This window comes from Marmota flaviventris, chromosome 10, assembly GCF_047511675.1.
Source record: "Marmota flaviventris isolate mMarFla1 chromosome 10, mMarFla1.hap1, whole genome shotgun sequence".
In the NCBI taxonomy this organism is placed as follows: domain Eukaryota; kingdom Metazoa; phylum Chordata; class Mammalia; order Rodentia; family Sciuridae; genus Marmota; species Marmota flaviventris.
Genome location: NC_092507.1, coordinates 37650450 through 37672544, shown reverse-complemented (window position 1 = coordinate 37672544; position 22095 = coordinate 37650450). Strand labels below are relative to the sequence as shown.

The following is a 22095-nucleotide window of genomic DNA, read 5'->3' as shown; positions in this document are numbered from 1 at the left end:
ATCCCTAAACACTCTTCTTATGTTATCATGCACATTTTGGCTCCTGTGCCTTTGTGATTCCCATATTCATTCCCTCTCTTGATCAGAACAATGTGGGGGAACATGGTTATTTTATTGAGCACTGAGAAAGGTCGATTTGTAAGAGGAAAGAGTCTGAGGTCATCCCTCTTTATAATCTTGATTAAATCTTATATATTCATGCAATCTCTACATTATATCTCACAATTTGTGACCTTATTCCAGTATTTTTTCCAGATATGATGGATCCTACATCCTCCTACTTTTTTGGATACTGTATGTGCTTGATTCTCTTGCATATGATGACATTAACTTCAGGTAAGAACATCTACTTCTTCCACATCAGTCTCAGCTGTAGAAAAAAAATCTAGTGTCCTATTAACTTTTGGGGGGAGCTTAAAGTTAACACTTCATTGTAATATCAAGAGAAAGACTGATAAACAAATGAAAATCAGCAACTCTTCTTAGATCCATGAAAAGTGAGATGACAGGGCAAACCACTGATCTCCAAATCGGAGGGAGAGACAGGTGCAGGAATCCACTAGAGCAGAAATCCGTAAGCAGAAACCTCTGGGGAAATCAGTACCAGGATAGGAAAATCTGAACTGTAATTCTTCAGTTGCTAGAGGTTAGGTGTGGGCCTGTCTGAGCCAGAGTCTAGAGAAGCCCAGGGCAGGCAGGACACTTGTGCCCTTTACCTCCAGGGTTTCCACTAGGTTCTTACAGTAAATGATTGGAGAAAATTTATTTGTGCTTCTAGTAGGAAGAAGAGAAAAGTAATCATTCTGGTACATACTTGTCTTAAATAAGCACTGTCCTTAAGAGAAACTATTTTGCCAGAGCCCAACCTTTTGGAGTTCCATAACCTAAATAACTTGGGGGAAAGGAAATATCTAACTCCAGGCTCCTCTATCCATCTTGTCCCACTTAAGAGGGGGCAGCATGCAGAGAAGCACTCAGGAAGCCCACTGCCCAAGAGCACAGGCTGACCCAAACTGAAATCTAACCAGAGAACCACAGAATGCCTCTCCTCCCCCCAGACTCTGTCACCTCATCACTAAAAGCCTTCACCAGAATTTCTCTTACTCATACACTATATTTGGCTTTCCACAAAAGAATTGCAAGATATACTAAAAGGCAAATTCATAATTTGAAGAGAGAGAGAGAGCAAACCAGATTCAGATATGATGGGGATGTGGGAATTATCAGACCACGACTTTAGAACAACTCTAATTAATATGCTATGGGGCCTAATGAAAAAAGAGTAGATAAAATTTAAGAACAGTTGAATAATGTAAGTAGAGTGATATGAATTCTAAGAAAGAATAAAAAAGAAATCTTAAAAATTTATATATAAATTTATATATTTATATATATTTATACATATAAATTTATATTAAAAATTATATATATATATAAATTACCCCCAAGAAACTCTGTTAGGTCAGTTTTGGAGTTGTGTTATTAACTCTATTGAATATATACTTCTCTTTCTATTTAAACTTTTTCATACTATTACAAATTTAGAAAAAATAACCAATTTTTGTAACAAAATCTTGAGGTCAAAGTAACAAAGATAGCCCAATAAAATAACTTTCTAAAATGATGTGTTTTATGGTTGGAGATTCAAAAATGATTTGTAAATATTGAAAAATCATTAGGCTTTATATCAAGAATGTACCAATGGCTTAGAGCTATCAAATGACCTAGTTGTGACCTCAAGTTGAGAGAGGAACACTGTCATGGGCTTCAGTGAAAGAACTATCTCCATGGTAGCAGATGCAAAATTACACTAAACAGAGTTATTTGTGGTCAAAATTGCCTAAAGGAATTTACTTGGAAAAGATGGGAGGAGATTATAATGAAAATAGAGAGGGAGAAAAAAAGAGTTTGACTTCTGTGAGATGGTTAATGGAGCATATGCGCCCAAGGATGTGTCTGGTTGTCACTGACTCCTTGCTCTCACACTACCTCTTAGATCCATACCCACAGGGCATCTCTGCACTGAAGGCACCACACACTGAAAGCAGTTCTGAGAGTTTTCTGGGCTCTGTGTGGATTTGCATAGGGCAATGAAAGTCTAGTCAGGCGGTTATTCAGGTTGTTGTTTCTCCTTGGACAAATGAGGTTCTGCTGGAATCCGGTTCTACTAGATTTGCTCATTGAAAAGTTATACTAAAATCTCATTTTTTTAAGTTTTATAAAGCAATTCTTGTATTTTTGAGGGTGTTATACATTTAACTATAATTTTGGTGAAATCTTATTCATTCATTGACGGACACATGGGTTTCTCCATTTAAGTGTGAATGATGTCACTATGAACATGGATGTACAAATATCTCTGAGACCCTGCCATTAATTCAATTTGGTGTGACATTTCTTTTTTAATTAATTTTTAAAATTTGTATATGACAGAGGAATGCATTACAATTCTTATTAAACATATAGAGCACACTTTTTCATATGTCTGGTTGTATTCAAAGTGTATTCACACCAATTTGTGACTTCATACCCTGTACTTTGGATAATAATGTCTATCACATTCCACCATCAATTCGGTGTAACATTTCAATGCATGCATATAGCATGCACTGACCAAATCTGTCCTCCCTTTTTCTGCTCCCTATCCTTCCCAACCTCTTCTGATCACTATTCTGCATTCAAACAACCTTTTTTTTTTTAACCTTTTAGATATAAGAGAGAACATATGGTATTTTTCTGTGTCTGGTTCATTGTACTCAACAGTATGTCCAGTTTCATCTATTTGGCTGAAAATGATGAAATTTTATTTATGTTTATAACTGAACAATATTCTATTTAAATAACTTCCATACTGTTCACAATAATGGCTCTACTAATTTAAATTCATAGCAGCAATGTGTGAGAGTTCCTTTTTCTCTACATCCTCACTAGCACTTATTTTTTATTTTAGAAAACAGTTATTTTAATTGGACTGAGATGATGTCTCATTGTAGTTTTGATTTATATTTTACTCATGGATAATGATATTGAGCATTTTTAAAATTACCTGTGGGCCACTTTTGTTTCTTCTTTTTGAAATATTCCTGAAACAATCATGGCTGAAAACTTCCTAAATTTGATGAAAGACATTATCTGAGATGCTCCTCCCTTTTCACTCTCTGTTCTCTTTCTGGAAATCCTACAATACATCATGTGTTGGTCTGATAAATGATGTCCCACATGTCCCTTGAGCTTTGTTAACTTTTCTTCAACACTTTTATCTTTCCTCAAGGAATTGCATGTTTTTGAATCATATTTGTTTAATGCTTTGGGCTTTTTGCTTCTTATAAATTATTTTTGTGATAAGGTTCACCCTAAAGTATAGGCTTAAGTTTTCCTTGGGTCTTTTATGAGTCTGTGCCTTTCTTTAGGCATGTGCCTACACTTTATAATTCTTCCCAATTGCTTTTGAATGTCCCAGTCTTGACTGTCTGGTACCAACGCCCCCTGTCCCCCCCACCCCCCACCCCCCCAGAAAAAGAGAAAAATGAAGAGAAAAGAGGCTTTTAAATACCCCGGATGTCACCTTGGTTGGAAAAGGAGGGGGCTTGCAACCAGAGGGGAAGTCATGATGACCTACTACTACTTCATTGTCTGCACTTCTGTGATCAGAAGCAGTAATTAGATTAGAGCACAGTCACCCCAATGCTTGGAAGATAAAGGTTTTTTTTTTTTTTTTTTTTTTTGCCCACCTTACTCCCACAAGCTATGTTCAGACTGCTTTATAAACACATGAACAACTGACTACCAAGGGACTGAGGATAGGAGCAGATAGCTGGACTAAAAGTTGAATTTAACTGAAATCAACCACAATTTACCACCCAAGTCTTTTACTGGAAGTTGTGAGACGTAAATAGGCTTCAGAGTTTCCAAATAGTTACACAAGATAGATGCTGCCCATATAATTATTGGGATGGGGAGTCAGTTTGCTGTTGCTTCCTATTCCACCATGTCCCAGGATCTTCCAAAAGAATATACTTTTGAAAGTCTAATGAAGTATCATTGTGTTTTCCAAACAATAAAATATTGGTTTAAGTTGAAGAGAATGATCAGAGATGGACATTTAGATGAGCTTAGGTCTGCTGGGAAGAATCTTGTAGTATCTAGCAACAGGGTTATTACTGGTTTATGACTTATTTTGGTTTTCTTTCTTCTGCACAGAGAAACTGATGGTGACTGTTCCCAAGGGGCACTTTGTGGCTAGAGTAGGAGGACAGGCTGCTCTCAGCTGCCAGTTGTCCCCACCACAAAGTGCAGAGCACATGGAGGTGTGCTGGTTCAAGGGTGACAATTCCCAGCTTGTTTACCTATACAGAAGTGGTCATGAAGTAAATGGAGAAGCTGCCCCTGAATATATAAATCGCACAGAGTTTGTGAAAGAGGCCATGGGGGAGGGTAAAGTGACCCTCAAAATTCATAATGTCAGCATTTCTGATAATGGACCATACAGGTGTTCATTTAAAGGCACTGACTTCAGTGATGCAGCCGGCATGAACTTACATGTGGCAGGTAAGTGTGCTTGTGGAACATTGTTTAACAAAGCTGTTTTGACATAATAAGTTGAAATATGAGGAAAATTATCTCAATGCTTCTTATTTTTTTCATATTCTAAAAAAATAGTTATTATAAGTACTCATATCTACTGCAAAAATAAACTCTTCAGTAAATAGACATTACAGAGTGACCAATTGGTCTAATTTATAAATTAAATATGGATTTCATTCATGAATTTTAAATTGCAGATCACATGATTGATATTTTTTCCTTTCCACTTGCCAATCCAACCTCAATACAATCACTATCGTGATGGCTCTTTCTCATTTCCATCAGCACTTGGCTTGGAGACACAGATTCATGTCCAGGTTCCTGTTAGTGATGGACTCGTGGTGGAGTGTAACTCAGGAGGGTGGTTTCCACAGCCCCAAATGGAGTGGAGAAACAGCAGGGGAGAGGTCGTTCCATATTCATCAAAATCATACTCCCAGGATGGAGCCAGATTGTTCCACATGAAGATGACTCTTCTCCTCAGAAACCGGTCAGAGAGCATTATGTGCTATGTTTCCAGCACTGTAACAGGTGAAGAGAAGCGCACAAGTATCATCCTAGCAAGTGAGTGCTCCATCTTTAGGGTTTGGTTGTCAGCGAAACATAAAGATAAAACTAATGGGATAGTTAATGTTAAGTAGCTTACTACATTCCCAAACACCCTTTGAATGTGACCCTTTATCATTGTTTTGGGTTTTGATGATACAGATATTGTCAGATGCTAAGAAGAAGGATTTAGAAAAAAAAATATTACAAGAACAATGACAATTCACAATTGAAACATACACTGCAGCTTTAAAGGCTTTTAATGTTTATTATTTCATTAGACCTTCACAATATTGATGTGTAAGTTTAACAGAATTCTAGCTCAGTAACTTAAAGGATGTCATTGATCTTTCTGATCTACAGTGTTTTTACATCTTAGAAATGAATATAATCATACTTCAAGGTTTTTGTGAATCTTAAATGATTAGCAGCAGCAAAAACCTTTGTCATGCAATATTCAGCATGAGTACTACTATTTAAAAATTCCTGAAAATTCAACAAAGGGGAATTATTTTGGCTATTGATAATTAGATGTTGACGGACATCAGTAGAACCAGGAGTAAGTAAAATGTGGATCTAAAGCACAGGTTTCCTGGTTATTTGTTCATTTCTCACTCCTTGGAGTCATTGTAGAAGGATGTGTCCTGTGTGCAACAAAGGCACCCTTAGGTGAGATTTCTCTGTGGAGAAATCAGGGTTGATTATAGGAGCACAGTGGTAAGTGAGGCAAATGAGCTTTTAGATGTCACTTCATATGTCACTTCTGTCCTCTCTTTCAGGTGCCCTCTTTAATAAGGACTACCTTAGAGTGAATGTTTTATTTTCAGTTCCATGTATAATATTACTTTTGAAGTCAATGTACATGTGCCTTTCCTATTACTCCAAAAAAGGTAACTGATGCAATAAGGGGGGGAATTGTTAAGGGCTTTAACTTGATGGCTAAATCATATGTAGGCAAAGGTGAATGACGTTTGTCTTCCAATGCCATGTGTCACATGGAAAGATTCATGGCTTATTTCCCAATTTAGAAATGTTGAACTTGACACCTCTGAACTATGGTCTTCCCAAGACAAGGATGCTTTGGGGGATGATGACGTTAGTATAGATGTCTCCTGAACTTTTCAGACCCATAGTTATTTCTGTAACCCATGAGGGTGATAAAGAAGTAAAAAAAATAAACATTGAAAATTGAAGGAGTCCTTCCCCCTTTTAAGAAACAGTCCATAGTTTTTTCCAAAAAAGAAGTAAGAGTTCTATTATTCTAAGCATTCACAATATTTACGAGAGTTGTTTTACTAGAGTGGGAAATTAGGAGGACAAAATCAACATAAAAAGAGCAAACAACAAAAAAGCATGAAAGGAATCATGTATGTGCAGCTTGAATGTGTCCGGCTGTCTCTCCATCCTATGTGCTGTGGGTCTCCCAGTTCTGCACATCCACAGCACAGTCTTCCCTACACAGTGATATTAGGTGGCTTAAATTCATCAGGTAACTTCTGCAATGTGGAAAAAAGAGCTGTGCCTGAGTGTTAACAGGACAGATATTAGCAGACCATTTCATGGGCTGAAAATAAATCACAGAAAGAAACAAAATAATATTGCTTCTTTTCTCCACAGAAGTCACATGAAAGTCTTGTGATTCCAGAATTTTCAGAGTAGAAATGAAGTGATGTGAAATGTCAAAGATGCCATTATTTTCTAATGAAAGTACATCAATTTTTGGTAAAGACCTCATTATTTTGTAAAAGAATATTAGAAAATACTCTAATTCCACCAACCTATGAACCACATACTCTCACATCTGCCAGTCACAGTGGGAGCTGTGAGGGCACAGGGTGGCTCTGGCCCTGCACCCTAGAGGAGAGCCCCTGATGATCCACTCACACCAGACACCAATCCCCCATCCTTGTGTGAGAGGCTTTGTCCTCCAGGAAGAACCCCAAGCTTTTATTTGTACTTAAAAGCTAAGTGCAAAGGTCACCCCATGAACACTTTGCACGGGAGTCACCATCTCTGGAACCAAGTCTATCATGGATGGATTTGTTCAACAGTGACTTCCATCTTCAATTAAGGAGTTTAAGGCCATCTAGGTTTGTGTTTTCCATGCCAAGGTGGAGTCCAGCCACAGGACTTCTTACCCACCCAGAGATGCTTTATAAGCATTGGTGAGAGGCACTATCTCCTTTTGACACTAAAAGTTGATGTTTTAAGTTAAGGAAAGCTTCCCAGCCACCAGGTCTGGACCTCTCTTTTCCCTCACAGCTAGTATTGGTGCATCCACACTCAGGGCCTGAGGATGTCTCACCGTCTTCCCTCTTGATCTAGCTCCAGCTGCTCCTCCTGGAACCCTTTCAAACAGGGATCACACATCTCTCAGTGGGATGTGCCATATTTTAGGTGCCACCACTGGTTCTTGGTGTTCTCTGATCAGCTGTCTATACAATTGTATTTCCTTTCCCCACTCATGGCTGTGGAGAAGCTGTGAGCTATTCCAAGAGTCTCAGAAGCAAGTGCCTTGTGCTGAAGCACTGGAAGCCTCTGGGTCACTTTCTGATTTGCAAAGGAAAGTTTCTTTGACCTTCAGAACTAAGTCTCACACTGAGGCTGACTTCCCTATTACAAAACAACAAAATTGAGTAGAAAGAAAACAAGGGGAAGAGAAGTGATTTCTGTGTAGAGATTTGAAAGGTTTAAAAAGGTAGAATCATGAAATTTAATCAAATTAAAAAGTAAAGGAGGGGGGAGGGGGGAGGATGGGAAAGGCAGCGGAGCACAACAGACACTAGTATGGCAATATGTAAATCAATGGATGTGTAACTGATGTGATTCTGCAATCTGTGTATGGGGTGAAGGTGGGAGTTCATAACCCACTTGAATCAAAGTGTGGAATATGATATGTCAAGAAATTTGTAATGTTTTGAACAACCCACAATAAAAAATTAAAAAAAAAATAAATAAAAAAAAGTAAAGGAAATAGTCCAATCAAAATGAAATGGATTCAACTTCTACATTAAACTCTTCAGTGATGAATGAATCTTGTGTGTCTTGCTCTAAGATTTTTTTTTTCTTTTTCTTTTTATACTGGGGATTTAACTCATGGGCACTCAACCACCAAGACACATCCCCAGCCCTAGTTTGTATTTTATTTGGAGACAGGGTCTCACTGAGTTGCTTAGTGCCTCACTTTTGCTGAGGCTGACTTTGAACTTGCAATCCTCCTGCCTCAGCCTTCCAAGCCCCTGGGATTACAGGTGTGTGCCACTGCCCGTGGCTGTTGTTGTACATCTTAATATTTGGGGAGGTCATTGAGTCATGAGACAGTCTAGTTCATAGTGATTGTGTGAAGTTTATTCCCTTTGAATATCAAAATCACTTCCACGACAATATGTGTAATTATAATTCTGAAACCAGCCTTCTTGGTTTTTCCCATGAAAGTCTTTTAGAGACTTGAGTTCTCTGAAACTACTTGTGAACTCTTCAGATAATTAAACTTTACAAAACTATTTTGGAGGCATTCTTTTCTGGAAGGTGATATAAATCAAAGATTAAATGTTTCAGAGATAAATAATTCAGAGGCAATGAGTACTTAGACAGGGCATTTAAGCTAAGAGGTATGAAGTGTGTTTCTTTTATCATTTAAGAAGCCAGACCTTTCCTGCTCCCTGAGTCTGTGGATCCCAGGCAATTCTTTCTTTTTAGTCAGCTCAGTTTTGGCACAGCTACCCTCTCTAAGCCTGAATCTTCAGAATCTCTAGGAATCTGATGAGGATTCCTAGGTCTGCTTTCTAATTTCCCCAGCCAAGTTAATTTTCAGCTGAAGTCGGTGGTACAAATTAGGAAAGAAGATGCCTCCTATCTCTGTGAGATCTGCACACCTAGTCTTACTAGGACTTGCCGGCATCCACAAACTAAACTCACAGACTAATTAAGCCCTACGTTGAGTTGGCATGGGACAATAACTCCTGCTTTTTCAGACAGTTGTCCTCAGGGTGGAGATACCCCAGATTCCCACATTCCTCTTTTTTAATCTAACTCTTTTTTGAAAAAAAAATTGTTTAACTAGTTATACATGATATTAAAATGTATTTATGCATTTTGATATATCATACATAGATGGAGTATAATTTCTCATTTTTCTGATTGTACCAGTTGTAGAATCACATTGGTCATGCAGATATATATATATATATATATATATATATATATATATATATATATATATATATATGATATAGTTATATTGTCTGTTTCATTTTATTATTCTTCCTATCCCCATATCCCCTCCAATTTCATCCCTTCACTCCCGTCTACCTAATATAAGTTAACCCTATTCCTCCCGAGTGTCTCAACCCTATTGTGAATTAGCATCTACATATTATAGAAAATATTGGGTCTTTGGTTTTTTTGGGATTGGCTTATTTCGCTTAGCATGATATTCTCCACCTCCATCCATTTACTGACAAATGACATAAATTTCATTCTTCTTTAAAGCTGAGTAATATTCTCTTGAGAATATATATATATATGTATATATATATATATATATATTTTTTTTTTTTTTCTTTATCCATTTTATTTATCCATTCATCTATTGAAGGACACCTAGATTGGTTCCATAGTTTAGCTATTGTGAACTGAACTGCTACAAACATTGACGTGGTTGCATCAGTGTAGTATGCTGATTTTAAGTCATTTGGGTATAAACCAAGGAGTGGAATAGCTGGGTCAAAAGGTGATTCTGTTCCAAGTTTTCTGAAGAATCTCCATACTTCTTTCTTATAATGATTGAATTAATTTGCAGTCCCATCAGCAATGTATGAGTGTACCTTTTTCCCCACATCCTCACCAACATTCACTATTGTCTGTATTCTTGATAATTGCCATTCTGACTAGAATGAGATGAAATCTTAGTATGGTTTTTATTTTTATTTCTCTAAGTGGGAGAATATCTTTACCCCATGCACCTCAGATAAAGCATTAATCTCTGGGATATATAAAGAACTCAAAACACTTAACAGAAAAAAAAAAAAACAACACAACAACTCACAAATAACCCAATCAACAAATGGGCTAAGGAACTGAACACTTTACAGAAGAATACAATCCATCAACAAATATATAAAAAAAATGTTTAACTCTCTCTCTTCTAGAGCATATACATAGACGTCCACCTCCATTTACTCTTCAATGTCTTCATGGGTTGAACTCAATGCCTGCTCAATTCTTGTTTTGCATAATCTGTTCTGCGACACTTCTTATTGTGTATGTGCCATTCCGAACCAGAGGTAAATGGGGTTAGTAGTGATGAACTCTCTCTTGGTTGCTCTTATTTTCCTAGAAATCTGTTGGGGTTGTTCAGCCAAGTTCTTGTGACGCTTTCATCAGCACCAGGAGGATCTGCTGTTTAGGTGGCATCTCAGAGGATCAAATTGCAACACTGAAATTGTTTTGGGTGTCAAGCACAAAAGCTGCTCTCACTGTTGCCAGTGTTTCCAACAGTACAGGTGGCAAATCACCATCTGCTACATATTGGCTTCAGAAAATATGGCTGAATCTAGTCACTCTTTAGGTATATTCTGGATCCACTTACTTGTTGGTGTACATACATGACTCTATGTCAAAATTTCTTATCTATTTGGGCCTTAGAATCTACAGTAAAATACAATGTCAAATATAAATATTCTCCTTTCAGTTCCAATACTAACATATACCCCAAATCTGAATGCAATTTCTGGAAGTTTATGAAACTTTGAAATCCTTCTGTGGACCAATTATTTATGAAATATGGTCATTATTTATAGTAAAGTTAATAAAGTAACATAATTATATTTAAAAAATGTGATTTTGACACAATTTTTCATCATTTAGAGGCTAAGGGAAATGTATAGGCAGGATACTTGAAGCATTGCTTCCAAATCATAAAGGAGAATTTTAGAGTTAGCCTGGTCACCAGCAGGGGGTCCTCTGTTGCCGCATTTTTCATCGTCTTCTTAGGTAGGCCTTTGGACCACAACACGCATAGACCTGTATTTTGAAATTATAAAGTCTTCCCTCAGAACTTTTGAAACCAATGAATAAAAGGCCCTATACCTTAGTGTCAAATAAAAATAAATAAATTTATAGAAAATAAATAGATTTATATTAAAAATACAAGCACCCATATACAATGTGGGGGAAAATATGGAGCAGCTAAACCATATTTTAAGTTCCCTGGACATCTTTATTTTAATTGTGAATTCGTACTCCTGAAATTTCTGTAGGAGGAAATGTGAGGAGCTGAGAGACCAGGGCCCAGAATGCCTTCACCATTCTATTTTTTTCTTCCCAATTTGGATGCATTTTATTTCTTTTAATGCCTTATTGCATTTACGAGGACTAGTATAAATAAAAGTCATGAAAGTACTATAGAATTACTATCTTTCAGTAAAATGCTAAATAGAAGTGTCAAGAATGGCATCTTTGCCTAATTTCAGTTCTTAAACAAAAAGCTTTCAATTTCTCACCATTGAGTACCTTGTTACTTGTAGGTTTTTTTTCTATGTGTGGTATTATCTTCATTTCCTTTTTAGTTACTTAGTATATGGAAATGTAACTGATTTTTGTATTGTTGTTTTTATGTTAAGAATTTTCTGAATTGTGTGTGTGTGTGTGTGTGTGTGTGTGTGTTGGAAGGGGTGTGTGAGTGTGTGTAGTCTACATATTGTTGGATCATGCCATCTGCAAACAGAAAGAGTTTTACTTCTTTCAGCACATTTATTTTGAAATGAGTTCCTTCTATGTCTAATTTGTTGACAAGTTTAGTTGCGAAAGGATGTTGAATTTTGTCAAATCCTTTTTGTGCACATAATAGGATGTTGTGGTGATGATTATTAATTTTATTAATGCTCTATATCATACTTATTGATTTATGTATGTTGACCCATTCTTGATACCCAGGTTAAATCCTACTTGGTCAAAGTGTTTTAGTGTACTGTTGAATTTACTTTGCCAATTTTTTATTGAGGACTTTTGCAAATGTGTTCATCAGTAACATTGGCCTGTAACTTTTTTATGTGTGTGTGGTATTTTTTTCTGCCTTTAATATCTGGTGGTGCTGGCTTCAATAAAAAACCTTGGTAGTGCTCCCTTTTCTTCCATCTTTTGGGAGAATTTAAGAAGAATGGGTTGCACCCCACCTATTTATGATATGTTAAAATACACCCTACTGTCATGTGTATCTAAAAACAATAAATAAAAAAGAGAAGGATTAGTATTAATTCTTTAACTATGTGGCATAATTCACTTGTGAACCAATTGGACTTGAAATTCTCTTTTTGGGACATTTCTGATTACTGATTTAATCTGCTTACTTATTCATGATCTGTTTGGCTAGAGTCAGTCTTGGTAGGTTATGTGTTCCCTCTAATTTATTTATTTCTTCTAGGTTTTCCAATTTGTTGTTATATAGTTATAGTATGTGCCTCAAATCCATTCTACTCATCCCAATATTCCCCAGATTTTCATCCACTTACAAACTCAAAGTTGATGATAAAAAGGATAGTAACAAATGAATATTTAAAATTCATTTTATGTAGCTATTTCAAGGATCAATTGAATCCATCTCTTTTAAGTGGTAAAACAATGAATCTAAAGGACAAATTCTAAGTACAAGTAAAGTAATATTAAATGTTATTCCTGTACATTCCTTCCCTCTAGTACATTCTCACAAATTTCCTAATTTTTGCATCTTTCTCAGTCTTTATTTCAGATCCTTTCTTTTCCTTGTACAATAGCTGGATGAAGGACGTAATATTTGTGATAGTTGTTTTGGCGGTATTTTTCACTATCCTAATTGGATGCCTAATATGGAATCTAAAAAGTAAGTTAACAGGAGGACTCATGACTCTGAGACTTTCTTCTCGTACAAATTTATTTTACATTGCCTTCTAAGGCCCCACTTTATATCTTGTTTTTAGCCAAGGTTTAACTATTTCCCAAGAGAATGAAAGGTTAAGTCTCAAAATGTATTTATTGAAGTTATTCGTTAATATTCTTTGGATAAATTGTAGTCTGCCCCTCTCTGAGTGAGCTTATTTCTATCCTGTCTATAATAAAAGAGTGACTCAGCTTCTTTTGCCCAGTCCTTCAGCTAATAAGACACAGAATCCTAATTCTGCTTCTCAATTTTTTCATTCTCCTCCTATCATGTAGACAGAGTTGACATCTCTTATCTCTGGCACCCTCCCCAAAAGAATAAAATTCGGTTTTCTCCAAGCACGTTTTGTGACCCTGTTTCCCAAATAGATCAACTTAACCTCCTTTTACTTATTTAATTCATTGAAAAATTGCTAAGATTTAATCCTACTTGACTGTCCTTTACCTCCTTTACTCCAACCTTCTTGAAGGATGCTCATTATTCTATACTTTTGTTCAGAGAATCCCAGGAGATAGGTATTAAGGTGGAAATGACTCCTTTTATTTCCAAAATATTGTTTCTGATATAAATGAGAGTTAACATGTCCATATATATAAGATTCCCCCAGCACCTCTTATAATAAAACTGCGATTCATAAGGCCATAAGCAATTTCCATTGTTTTCTTGATAAATTTTCCCTAAGGTCCAAGTCTTAAATCAACATTGACCATATTATGTGTATCACTAGATGTTAGAAGAAAAAAATAAGTATATAGAATAATGAGAGGAAAAATATCTTGAGCTCACAGTTTTACCTATTTCAAATAATTTCTCATAAATAAAAGCAACAAATAGTTAAGGATTTATAAAATGCACTATGACTGTTAAGTCTATAAAAATTGAGAAAAATTCTTCCCAAATGGAAAAATAAGAATATTAAAAATATATTAATAGTATATAAGAAATAAGTAAAAGAATTCAGTTAGAACTCAAATGTTAATTTAAAATAAAGGTCATGTTACAGTTACATAGTAAAGCTACTTGAAGAAAATAATTTGAAAATATAGCTAGCCATCTGTAACTACAGGTACACAGATTAAACCAAATGCAGATCAAAAGCATATTTTTAAAATTGTTCCTGTGTTGAACATGTAGAGACATTTTTGTCATTAGTCCATAAATGATATAGTATAATAACTATCTTCTTAGTATTTATATTACTAAATGATTTTATATAAGGGATTTCCTCAGATTTTGGTATTTATAGGGTGGAGCGGGAGCTAACTGGAAATAACTCATCATGGGAACCAAGTGATTACCATGTATTCATAATCTAGTCACTGAATATTAATGACTTTTAATATTACAGAAAGAGTGATAAGAGATTATAGTTTTATAGATGTAAAAAAAAAACATTACCTGTTGGGGCTGGGTTGTGGCTCAGTGGTAGAGCACTTGCCTACCATGTATAAGGTTCTGGGTTCAAACCTCAGCACTACATAAAATAAATGAATAAAAATAAACTGGGTCTAGAGTTGTGGCTCAGTGGTAGAGCACTTGCCTAGCATGTGTGAGGCACTGGGTTCAATTCTCACCACCACATATAAATAAATAATAAAATAAAGGTCCATCAACAACCAAAAAATATTAACAAAAAACATGCATATCAGCTGCTATGGTTTGGATCTTAATTCTCTTCCACCCCCACCAAAGGTTCTTTGTGGTAAAGCCTGGCATTATTGGGAGGTAGTGGAAGGTATTAGTGGGAGGTAGTGTTTGGGTTATGAGAAATTTAACCTAATCAGTGCTTTAATCCACTGATAACTATTAACTGTGTAGTGATTGTTTTAGTCAGCTTTTTCACTGCTGTCACTAAAAGACCTGACTAGAACAATTTTAGGAAAGGAAAAGTTTATTTGAGGGCTCACAGTTTCACAGGTCTCAGTTGATAGACAGCCAGCTCCATTCCTCGGGGCTCCAAGTGAGGCTGAACATCATGGTGGAAGAGTGTGGCATAGGGAAGCAGCTAACATGGCAATAAGAAAGCAGAGAGAGACTCCACTTGCCAGATATACACCCCAAAGGCATGCCCCCAATAACCCACCTCCTCAGCCACACCCTGCCCACCCTCATCTACCATTCAGTTAATCCTCTCATGGGATTACTTCACTGATTGGGTTAAGGCTCTTATAACCCAATTGTTTCCCCTCTAAACCTTTTTGCACCATCTCACACATTAACTTTTGGGGGATACCTCACATTCAAACCATAATAGTAACTATAGGCATGTGTTCTATAGCTGGAGAAGGTGGGTCATTGGGAGCAGATCAAAAGCATATTGTAAAAATCGTGCCTGTGTTGAACATGTAGAGACAAGGCTTTGGGTTTTGTATTTTGTCATGGTGAGAAGAGCTCTCTCTCGCTGCTTTTTGGTGCAGAGTCACTTTCCTCCACCACACTCTTATATCATAACATTTTGTCTTGCCTTAGGCCCAGAGGAAGGGAATTGGCTGTATATAGAATCAGACCTCTGAAACCATGAGCCCCCAAATAAACATTTCCTTCTCTAAAACTGTTCTTGTTGGGTATTTTGATTGCAGCAACTAAAAAGTTGATGGAAATAAGCAAGCTAGAAAAATGAAGGACTGATATCAAAGCAGAATTTAACAGATAATCCTGGTGGCAGTTCGGAAAGGCAGAATGCTTCTAGGGATGAAGGCAGCAAGGACTATGCTGATGAAGTTTCAGATGGAATTACATTGGAAACTGGATTAGAGGCTGTGCATATCACACTGTGGCAAGTTTGGATACATTTTGCCCATGCCTTGAGGCTTGGAGGGAGGCTGAGTTTAAAGGTGATGGACTTGTTTATCTGGAGGGAGGAAATTTCAAAGCTGCCCATGTCCCACCACAGTTTATCCTCAATGACAAACCTGGAGCTGTAGGATTTAATGTTTCCCTTATTGAGTTTCAATCTTGCTTTGGTCTCCTTCCTTTTTTCCTGTTCTTCCTTTTTGGAATGGGAATGTTTATTCTGTTCCTCCATTGTATATTAGAAGTATATAACTTTCATTTTTACTTTTACAGGGCTCTGAAATGAGTTTGCCTTGAGTCTCAGAGAAGATTTTGGACTTAGATTTTTGACCAATTCTGCAATAGTTCAGACTCTGGAATTCTTGGGAATGGACTGAATCTATCCTACCTTGTGAGATGGGCATGTGCCTTTGGGGCTTGGGAAAAAAATATTATAGTTTGGGTCTTAAATGTTCACCATAGGTCCATGTAGTAAGGCTTGGTCCCATGTGTGTTGCTATTGAGAAGCTTTAGGAGGTGAGGCCTAGTGGAAGTCTTTGGATCATAGAGAGTATATCCTCAAAATGGTTAGTAGGACCTCTTTCTCCATTGTTTCTGGGCCATGAGATATAAATCTTTTCTCCACCACACTCTCCAGCCATAATGTACTTCCTCCCCACCTGAAGCCTAAAAGCAATAGGTTCTTCTGATCACACATAGGAACTTCCAAATATGTGAGCCAAAATATAATTTTTCTCTTTATAAATTGATTAACTCATATTCATGTTATAATAATGGAAAGGTGACGAATATATCAGCCAGTCAAAATCTGTTTATATATTTGGATTTTTAAAAAATAATAAACTATTATATAGTTTTGACAATTTTAGACAATTATAAATATACATATTATCTGTACCTTTGATCATATTAATGAAAAATGAGATATTAATTTTGTTATAATTATGATATGATAGCTATATTGGAGAAAAGCTTGTTCTCTATTGAGATATACTGATAAATTTATAAATGAAATTACAACATTTGGGAATTGCTTTAATATAATATGGAAATCAGTGAAGTGGGTGCAGGTATAGTTAAAACTGAAAATAAGTTAATATTTATTTAAAGTATGTGATGGGAACATGAATTATACATGTTACATTTATGCATTTATATGTTTAAAATTTTGGGTAATAAAAGAAAAAATACAGAGTGCTGTGATAATTCTTGGGAGATGGGGAAATAAGGATTAAAAAACACTTAAGAGGGTGTTTAGGAGAATTTTATAATCACATAAGTTAAATACAAAGTCAGTTGATAAACATCACATCAGGAAGAGTTTCAGAAGGATATAGTAAATTGTGAAAATATAAGGAAAATACAATAGCAAAAATGAGCTATTATTAGAGCCCTTGCTTAACATGTGAAGCCCTGAGTTCAATCCCCAGTACTAAAAAAATAAGAAATAAAAATAATTTTAAAATAAGATATATTCAACAGGGGTGAAGATACACACATAACAGTATGAGAAATACAACACATTCTAATTTAATTTACAAAAAATAACTAATAATCATACACAAAGTGGCAACACCTTTTTTCTGATTTTATTTGTTATTTGTTCTTATTAGTTATACATGACAGTAGAATGTAGTTTTACATATTATACACATACGGATTACAGCGGCCATTCTTCTGGTTGTACATGGTATGGAATTACATTGGTCTTGTATTTATATACGCACAGAGGAAAGCAATGTCCAGTTCATTCTATTACCTTTCCTATTCCCGTTAAGCCACTAATGACATTCCTTTTATTCCCCTTTGACAAAATGGCAACACTTAAAGATTTCATAGCATTTTTTTTCAGAATTGAAAGATTTGTGAAGCTCATCTTAAAAATATAAAAGCAAACAAACAAGGGTGCTCCAGGTGATTTATACTGATTAGATAAAAGTGCATAACCACTTTGGGCAGACTTCAGGGAAACTGCAGAATGAAATATGCAAAGGCAATATGATACATAAGTAGAACATAATGTCATTAAATAAATGGAAAAAAAACAAACATCAGAAGTCAGAACAAAAAGGAAGAATAACTTCATGCTGTGTAGGGAGAAATTATTATGAACCTATGCTGCAGTCTGGCTGGGCAAAGTAACCAGGAGGTGACAAGCAACTTGAAGGTTGAAACGGGAACTGCTTTATTACGGAACAATAACGGTATATATACCTAACTGATTACACACAGCTTGACTCAATTAGCATCATCCAGATACAGCAATCAGCCGATAAGGAATCTCCACCATCTTAATGGCTCTGTGGCGCTGCCTCAAAAACCACTCCTCCTGGCAAACTACCAGGCGCCATCTTGACTTGATTCGCGTCCCTCAACATCTCCCCGCTTTTATTTTATTAAACAACAAGTATGTGATTTAGGGACCATGCCTGTTTTAGGTCCTTACCCATCATTGGATGGTCTGACTTCAAATCGTCAGTCTCCTGGCTTAGGTTGGTACCATTGTAATTGGATCTTACCCATCTTTGACTACCGGCCCAAAACACTTAGCCATACTTGTGGATAACGACCATAGTGGTTTTTACACAAACACCATAAACAACCTGCCACAAGCAGAAATGAGGAGGATACAAAATGCCACGATACCAAGCCATTGACTGCTCCAAGTGAGAAACCCCTGGAAAAACTATACCACAGATGACACAGTCAGCAAAGATACCTTGGTACTATTACAATTTGTTGTCATAATGCATATAAGTGATACACAGTCCAAGTAAGTTCTATAAGCAGCTCAAAGCAGAGGAATCCATTAATATGTCTTGAAGTAAATGTTCATGCAACAGTTTGTACAGTTTGTTGTGATAGTTATCAAAGAAGCTGCAGCAGAAACAGCAAGAGCTGTGATGATGGTAGCTGTAATTCCTTCTTCCTGTAACTTGCATATGGGTTTGAAGGCATTCCCACAAGTGAGCCTCAAGGTTTTTTACATTTGAAATAGGCCTTAATGGTGCTCATTATTCATTAGCCTCCAGGTATGGGAGAACCATTGTCACAGATGTAAGAATAGCCAAGCTGGAGCTCTGGATATCAGCTGTTATAGATTTGAGCCAAATCATCTTCTTTTTGGTCTGTAGAAATCGCTTTAGTTAGTCTCTCTGGAATCCAAATCGGCTGCTGCTCTCCCTGTGGAAACACACAGACAGACCCCCGACTCCAGACAATCACTGGGTCAGGAACTTTAATGATAATAACTGTAATCTGATGCAGTTGTGGTAAAAACTGTAAAATACCAAAGCATCTGAAGGTAAATGCTATCACCATAATTGAAAACTGGAGTTCTGGATATCCTGTGGCAGCACCTGCAGCAAATAGGGAAAAACTGACAACTCATTAGTTATTGGCATTGGAAATGGCCAAACTTCAGGGGTGCCGGGCGCATCCTCTGACGCCAGCCACAGCATCCTGCTCCCCGGGCAGCCCCATGGGGGGGTGCGGGGAAGGGCCGGTGGCCGCCACCGCTGGCTGGAAAGTCCTTGCTGCACAGCGACCGCCGCACCGCGCCGTGCCGCTTCACGCACCCTCTGGTGACGAAAAGTGTTTAGTAGTAGCCTTTTGTTGTAACTCCTTCCCTGATAGTCCTTTCTCCTCTGAACTTTCTTCCTCTTTCTGACTAGAGTTCCTGGGCTTTTACCAACGTATGCCCTAACTGTTCTTGGTTTTACTGGGGTGCCTCCTTCCTTTAGCAATTTACTTAACACCCTTTCGGTTTGGTTCTTACTAACTTCCGATCCCATATTTCCATAACAAAGACAATACAACACACCAAGACAAAACAAGACAAAAACACACTGTATCAATCTTCTCCATTTTCTTGAAATGGCCATTTGTCCTTTCGCCCTATCTACTTCCTCAGGGGAGAGCAGGTTTCCTCCCGTCCTATCTATTTCTAGGGATGGGCAGCTTACCTTGTCTCTTACCCCCGAGTGTCCCGGAGTTCCCCTGTACGGGCCACCATTTGCCACAGTCTGGCTGGGCAAAGTAACCAGGAGGTGAGAAGCAGCTTGAAGGTTGAAGCGGGAACTGCTTTATTATGGAACAACAACTGTATGTATACCTAACTGATTAAACACAGCTTGACTCAATTAGTATCATCCAGATACAGCAATCAGCCAATAAGGAATCTCCACCATCTTAATGGCTCTGTGGTGTTGCCTCACAAACCACTCCTCCTGGCAAACTGCCAGGCGCCATCTTGACTTGATTCACGGCCCTCAACAAACCTAGAATTATATAACTATAATTCAGTAAGAACTGAATCTACCTGCACTGATATTGCTTAATTAAAGAAGTTCTTGAATACTAATTTAAGCAAATAGCTCACCTCTCAGGACAGAAAATTCTTCACTTGAACAAACAGCTTTCTTACAAAAGAAAAAAAATTGCTCATTAAAATTCTTTTAAAAATCATCAATCTAAACTATTGTCATGAACTTTGCTCATATTCATTTTCCTGAGAAGAAAACTTACAAACCACTGCATTCACTCCCCTCAAACCTACAAACCTCTTATCTCTTCCTTCTGAGATGTTACTTAGATTCTGTTGACATGGGCTCTTTCTTATACCAGTATATTTGATAAACATTGTTTGAAGAGTGGATTGTTCTGTTGATTTTTGTGGAAAGTTGGCATTTAACATAACTGACTGGTATTCTGTCCAAGAAACAACATATTTATTTCTCTGATTTTACTTTTCTGCTATTGTCTTAGGTAACACTAAGTTATGGTAGCAAAAGCATAATTATACCTGGGATAACTGCTCTATAGGATGGGGAGTTGGATTTTATGGTTGTAGGAATTGACAGTGAAAATATAGGATAGTTTTAACTCCTTTGGCTCTTTTCAAAAATTTGTTCTAATTAGTTATACATGAAAGTAGAGTGCATTTTGACACATCATACGTAAATGGAGTATAACTTCTCATTTGCTGGTTATACATGATGTAGAGTTACACAGGACATGTAATCATCTATGCACATGGGGTAGTAATGTCTGATTCATTCTATTATCATTCCTACCAACATGCTCCCTCCTCTCCCTTCACTCCCCTATGACTAGTCCAAAATACCTCTATTCTCCCCCCAACCTTATTGTGAATTAGCATTCAGATATCAGAGAAAACATTCTGCTTTTTGTTCTTTGGGATTGGTTTATTTCACTTAGCATAATATTCCCCAATTTCATTCATTTAAGGGCAAATGCTATAATTTCATTCTTCTTTAAGGATGACAAATATTCCATTGTGAATACATATCACAGTTTCTTTATCCATTCACCCATTGAAGGGCATCTATGTTGGTTCCATAGTTTAATTATTGTGAATTGAGCTAACATAGATGTGGCTGTGTCACTGTAGAATGCAGTTTTTAAGTCTGTTGGATATGAACCTAGGAGTAAGATGACTGGGTCAAATGGTGATTCCATTCCAAGTTTTCTTCTTTGGACTCTTTAAATGAAACACATGGGAAATCAGTGAAATTAATTTCTATTTAAAATTATTCAAACACTATATATTTTTTTGGTCTTAGTTTTCTGCTGCTATAAATGGATCCACATACTGGGTAACTTATAAAGAATTAGAGATTTACTAAGTTCACAATTATGGAGGCTGGGAGGTTCCAAGGCCTCTGCTGAGGGCCTTCTTGCCTTGTCATCACATGGTGGAGGGCATTACCTGGTGATGACAAAGAGAGTGTAACAGTTGGTCTTTCTTCTTCTTCTTCTTCTTCTTCTTCTTCTTCTTCTTCTTCTTCTTCTTCTTCTTCTTCTTCTTCTTCTTCTTCTTCTTCTTCTCCTCCTCCTCCTCCTCCTCCTCCTCCTCCTCCTCCTCCTTCTCCTCCTCCTCCTTCTTCTCCTTCTCCACCTTCTCCTTCTCCTTCTTCTCCTTCTCCTCCTCCTCCTCCTCCTCCTCCTCCTTCTCCTTTCTTCTTCTTCTTCTTCTTCTTCTTCTTCTTCTTCTTCTTCTTCTTCTTCCACTAATGAGATCGTGGGGGTCCCATCCTTACAACCCCATCAAATTCTAATTACTTCCCAAAGGTCTTATCTCCAAACACTGTTAACATATGGATTTGGGAAATAAGTTTCCAATGGATTGTAGATCCTCTATGTATAGAATCATGTCACCAGCAAACAGTGATTGTTTGAGTTCTTCTTTTCCTATTTGTATTCCTTTAATTTCTTTTGTCTGTTTAATTGCCCTG

At 36.9% G+C, this 22095-nt stretch overlaps 1 protein-coding gene across 1 annotated transcript; it reads left to right on the top strand.

Annotated features, from left to right (window-relative positions):
* Positions 1–257: 257 nt before the first annotated feature.
* Positions 258–19426, top strand: LOC114083708 (selection and upkeep of intraepithelial T-cells protein 8-like). Its single transcript, XM_071618597.1, has 5 exons — positions 258–336; positions 4201–4548; positions 4870–5148; positions 5910–6020; positions 19233–19426. The coding sequence occupies exons 1-5, from the start codon at positions 258–260 to the stop codon at positions 19424–19426; spliced, it is 1011 nt and encodes a 336-aa protein (XP_071474698.1).
* The last annotated feature ends 2669 nt before the right edge of the window (positions 19427–22095 follow it).